Raw genomic sequence first — 6,470 nt, 5'->3', positions numbered from 1 at the left:
GACAAGACAAACGCTACACACACCATACAGGACGAGACAAACGCTACACACACCATACAGGACAAGACAAACACTACACACACCATACAGGACGAGACAAACACTACACACACCGTACAGGACGAGACAAACGCTACACACACCATACAGGACAAGACAAACGCTACACACACCATACAGGACGAGACAAACGCTACACACACCATACAGGACGAGACAAACACTACACACATAATAGAGGACGAGACAAATGCTACAGGACGAGACAAACACTACACACACCGTACAGGACGAGACAAACACTACACACACCATACAGGACGAGACAAACACTACACACATAATAGAGGACGAGACAAATGCTACAGGACGAGACAAACACTACACACACCGTACAGGACGAGACAAACGCTACACACACCATAGAGGACGAGACAAACGCTACACACACCATACAGGACGAGACAAACACTACACACACCATACAGGACGAGACAAACACTACACACACCATACAGGACGAGACAAACACTACACACACCATACAGGACGAGACAAACACTACACACACCGTACAGGACGAGACAAACACTACACACACCATACAGGACGAGACAAACACTACACACATAATAGAGGACGAGACAAACACTACACACACCATACAGGACGAGACAAACGCTACACACACCGTACAGGACGAGACAAACACTACACACACCATACAGGACGAGACAAACACTACACACATAATAGAGGACGAGACAAATGCTACAGGACGAGACAAACACTACACACACCGTACAGGACGAGACAAACACTACACACATAATAGAGGACGAGACAAACACTACACACATAATAGAGGACGAGACAAATGCTACAGGACGAGACAAACACTACACACCGTACAGGACGAGACAAACACTACACACACCATAGAGGACGAGACAAACACTACACACACCATACAGGACGAGACAAACACTACACACACCATACAGGACGAGACAAACACTACACACACCATACAGGACGAGACAAACGCTACACACACCATACAGGACGAGACAAACACTACACACACCATACAGGACGAGACAAACACTACACACACCATACAGGACGAGACAAACACTACACACATAATAGAGGACGAGACAAACACTACACACACCATACAGGACGAGACAAACGCTACACACACCATACAGGACGAGACAAACACTACACACACCATACAGGACGAGACAAACACTACACACACCATACAGGACGAGACAAACACTACACACACCGTACAGGACGAGACAAACACTACACACACCATACAGGACGAGACAAACACTACACACATAATAGAGGACGAGACAAATGCTACAGGACGAGACAAACACTACACACACCGTACAGGACGAGACAAACACTACACACATAATAGAGGACGAGACAAACACTACACACACCATACAGGACGAGACAAACACTACACACATAATAGAGGACGAGACAAATGCTACAGGACGAGACAAACACTACACACCGTACAGGACGAGACAAACGCTACACACACCGTACAGGACGAGACAAACACTACACACACCATACAGGACGAGACAAACGCTACACACTCCACTCACACTCCCACTCCACTCACACTCCACTCACACTCCACTCCACTCCCACTCCCACTCCCACTCCACTCACACTCCCACTCACACTCCACTCCACTCCCACTCACACTCCACTCCCACTCCACTCCACTCCACTCCACTCCCACTCACACTCCACTCATACTCCGACACACACTCCCACTCCACTCCACTCACACGCCACTCACACGCCACTCCACTCCACTCACACTCCACTCACACTCCACTCCCACTCCACTAAACACCCACTCCCACTCCGACACACACTCCACTCACACTCACACTCCACTCCCACTCCACTAAACACCCACTCACACTCCACTCATACTCCCACACACACTCACACTCCACTCCACTCACACTTCACTCCACTCCACTCACACTCCACTCACACTCACACTCCCATGCCACTCACACGCCACTCCCACTCCACTCACACTCCACTCACACTCCCATGCCACTCCCACTCCACTCACACTCACACTCCACACCAATCACACTCCACGCCACTCAAACTCCACTCCACTCACACTCCACTCACACTCCACTCACAGTCCCACTCCACTCACACTCCACTCACACTCACACTCACACTCCACTCACAGTCCCACTCCACTCACAGTCCCACTCCACTCACACTCCACTCACAGTCCCACTCCACTCACACTCCACTCACACTCACACTCCACTCACACTCACACTCACACTCCACTCCCACTCCACTCACAGTCCCACTCCACTCACACTCCACTCCCACTCCACTCACAGTCCCACTCCACTCACACTCCACTCCCACTCCCACTCCACTCACAGTCCCACTCCACTCACACTCCACTCACAGTCCCACTCCACTCACACTCCACTCACACTCACACTCCACTCACACTCCACTCCCACTCCACTCACAGTCCCACTCCACTCACACTCCACTCCCACTCCACTCACAGTCCCACTCCACTCACACTCCACTCCCACTCCACTCACACTCCACTCCCACTCCCACTCCCACTCCACTCACAGTCCCACTCCACTCACACTCCACTCACAGTCCCACTCCACTCACACTCCCACTCCACTCACACTCCACTCACACTCCACTCACACTCCACTCCACTCCACTCCCACTCCCACTCACACTCCCACTCCACTCACACTCCACTCACACTCACACTCACACTCACACTCACACTCCACTCCACTCACACTCACACTCCCACTCCCACTCCCACTCACACTCCACTCACACTCACACTCACACTCCACTCACACTCACACTCCACTCACACTCCACTCACACTCCACTCACACTCCACTCCACTCACACTCACACTCACACTCACACTCCCACTCCACTCCCACTCACACTCCACTCACACTCCACTCACACTCACACTCCCACTCCACTCACACTCCACTCACACTCCACTCACACTCCACTCACACTCACACTCCACTCACACTCCACTCACACTCCCCCTCCACTCACAGTCCCACTCCACTCACAGTCCACTCCACTCACACTCCCACTCCACTCACAGTCCCACTCCACTCACAGTCCACTCCACTCACACTCCACTCCCACTCACACTCCACTCACACTCCACTCACACTCACACTCCACTCACAGTCCCACTCCACTCACACTCCACTCACACTCCACTCCACTCCACTCACACTCCCACTCCCACTCCCACTCCCACTCCACTCCACTCCACTCACACTCCACTCACACTCCACTCACACTCCACTCCACTCCACTCCACTCACACTCCCACTCCCACTCCCACTCCACTCACACTCCACTCACACTCCACTCACACTCCCACTCCCACTCCCACTCCACTCACACTCCACTCCACTCACACTCCACTCACACTCACACTCCACTCACACTCCACTCACACTCCCACTCCACTCACAGTCCCACTCCACTCACACTCCACTCCACTCACACTCCACTCACACTCACACTCACACTCCACTCACACTCACACTCCCACTCCACTCACACTCCACTCACAGTCCCACTCCACTCACACTCCACTCACACTCACACTCCCACTCACACTCCAATCACAGTCCCACTCCACTCACACTCCACTCACACTCCACTCACAGTCCCACTCCACTCACACTCCACTCACACTCACACTCCACTCACACTCCCACTCCACTCACACTCACACTCCACTCACAGTCCCACTCCACTCACACTCCACTCACACTCACACTCCCACTCCACTCACACTCCAATCACAGTCCCACTCCACTCACACTCCACTCACACTCCACTCACAGTCCCACTCCACTCACACTCCACTCACACTCACACTCCACTCACACTCCCACTCCACTCACACTCCACTCACAGTCCCACTCCACTCACACTCCACTCACACTCCCACTCCACTCACACTCCACTCACAGTCCCACTCCACTCACAGTCCCACTCCACTCACACTCCACTCACACTCACACTCCACTCACATTCACACTCACACTCACACTCCACTCACACTCCCACTCCACTCACACTCACACTCCACTCACAGTCCCACTCCACTCACACTCCACTCACACTCACACTCACACTCCACTCCACTCACACTCACACTCCACTCACATTCACACTCACACTCCACTCACACTCCACTCACACTCACACTCACACTCACACTCCACTCACATTCACACTCACACTCCACTCACACTCACATTGCTACTAGTAAATTAGATTAAATTACAGAATTTACTACAGTAGAATATATACAGTTTATCATATAGTACAGAGTATAGTAGAGTATAGTGTGTATAGTAAACTCTACACACTGCAGTGTCCACAACACAGTACAGAACTTCCTTTAAACAAATATTTATACTCAGAGCTACATGTTTTATATATATATATGTGTGTATATTTATGATAGAATTTCACATATATATGTATTCAGTAGAGTATTGTGTGAGTACAGTGTAGGGTTCGGAGTGGTTATCTGTGTTATCTACACACTCACTCTCAGTATAGCAGTGTCTCAGTGCTGGACTGTATAGTGGACACTCTGGGGCTGCTATACAGTTCATGATGTATATTTTATATATACACTGTACTCTTGGTGTGTTTGAACCTTGTTTTATTAGGCATTATATATGAAATGAATATTATATTCTAAAGGAACAGTGGCGTTATAATGCATTATGAGCGTTAGTTAAGGTCACAGATTAACTGTGAGTTCATTTAAACATCTGTTTCATATATATATATATATATATATTTTTTTTTTTTTTTTGCTGTTCTGCAGTACCTGTGCCTGCTGGCGGCTCGCGCTCCCTCCCCAGTGTGTCCGTTCTCTCTGCTCCCTGCGTACAGGCTGTAGCGCTGCTGTCCGCCCCACGAAGCTCCACACACGCACACACACACCATCAGAAGAACCAGACTAACTCCAGCCATCCTGTAAATCCCGTCTACCCCCTGTAGAACCCCTCAAGCCCGGCTGTAAGTCCCGCGTCTTGAGATCAGTCCCGCAGAAAAGCGCGCGGGCAGAAACGCGCACCCAGTCGCTCCATGATCTACAGCCTCCACTGACCAGCTTTAAAAATCCAATTTACGGGTTTAAACTTCGTCTCCGATTGGAACACAGGTCCAGATCACTTAATCATCCCTGCCGGTGGACAACTTTAAGTTTTCTTCACCGAACTGTTTTTAAATCCAGAGCCCAACTGGAGCCGAGGCGCGGAGGAGTTTTTCTTCTCTCGGAGTGACGGGGGCAGTTTGGAGTCTGATTCTGCCCCCCTCTCTCATTCTCCTCTTACTTCCCTCCCCTTACAACCCTAAACCCTCCCTCCTGCCCTCCATCTCTCCTTCTCTCCCTCCGCCACCCAAACCACTGCTTCAGCAGGAGAGAATCTCAGGCTACGTGGAATAAAACACGGGAGCGCACTGCATGAAGTCCAGCTCACACACACACACACACACCACTTTACTGCAGACTCGAGTTCCATACTGAAACATGTATTTATTCGTCTCTCCACCTTGGAAGGATCTGGAGAGTTATCTGCTCAGTGTGTTAGAAATCTTTAGATGCAGCTGAGTGAAATTGTAAAGAAATAAATCTGATTATTCCCTTCTCCTTAAAACACTTCCACACAACGGAGTAGAGTAGTAACTGCACCTTTCCTTAAATCTACACCATTAAACCTACACCACTGGCACTAGTTGCTCCAGCAGCCGAGGCTCACACCCCAGTGATGAGGAGAGGTACCACTGGTTCTGTGTTTGTGATGTTTGTGAAATCTTTAAAGACTCGGTCTCTAACTGCAGCGAGTCCTCATCACCTTCACACCAGTCCTGCTTCAGGAAATCTGTCTAAAGGGACAGTTCAGAAAGACACAAAAACCCGCTGACCGTCTCTTCCTATAAATAGTTTAATAGCTTCGATTACATGTTAGCTATATTAGCTTGATAGTGCTGGTAGCTAAAATGCTAAAGATACAGTCAGTTTCTTCAGGAAGTCCTGTAGTTTATTTTATTTTTGTCTGAAGTTTAACTTTCACAAATGTCTAATAATCTGTGATTTTATTTTATTATAGTTTTGAAACTACAGTAAAAACCGAACATCATATTGTATAAAGTGTGTGTGTGTGTGAACAGGGGGCTTTTTTTATCAGTGTGTTGGGTATGTGGAGTATTTCAACAATGTGAATGTGAATAGAGTGTGTGAGCTATTTCAGCACAGGTGACTCCAAACACACACACACACACACACCCTATAATAATGTCCTGAGTTGACCTTTTGACCTCCCACTTAACCCCTGCAGGCA

At 49.4% G+C, this 6,470-nt stretch overlaps 1 protein-coding gene across 8 annotated transcripts in view; it reads right to left on the bottom strand.

Moving 5' to 3' along the window:
- emilin1b (elastin microfibril interfacer 1b) overlaps positions 1 to 5,433 on the bottom strand; it is a 23,673-nt gene extending 18,240 nt beyond the window's left edge. For all 8 annotated transcript variants that reach the window (XM_058399256.1, XM_058399262.1, XM_058399255.1 and 5 more), the window contains exon 1: positions 4,955 to 5,433. In XM_058399256.1, the coding sequence (XP_058255239.1) occupies positions 4,955 to 5,100 (146 nt within the window). In that variant the 5' untranslated portion in view covers positions 5,101 to 5,433. The remainder of the gene's footprint in view (positions 1 to 4,954) is intronic.
- Between the last annotated feature and the right edge of the window lie 1,037 nt (positions 5,434 to 6,470).

Source organism: Hemibagrus wyckioides, linkage group LG09 (genome assembly GCF_019097595.1).
Source record: "Hemibagrus wyckioides isolate EC202008001 linkage group LG09, SWU_Hwy_1.0, whole genome shotgun sequence".
Taxonomy (NCBI): Eukaryota; Metazoa; Chordata; class Actinopteri; order Siluriformes; family Bagridae; genus Hemibagrus; species Hemibagrus wyckioides.
Note: the sequence above shows the minus strand (reverse complement) of the source record. Positions and strands in the feature narration are given on the sequence as shown.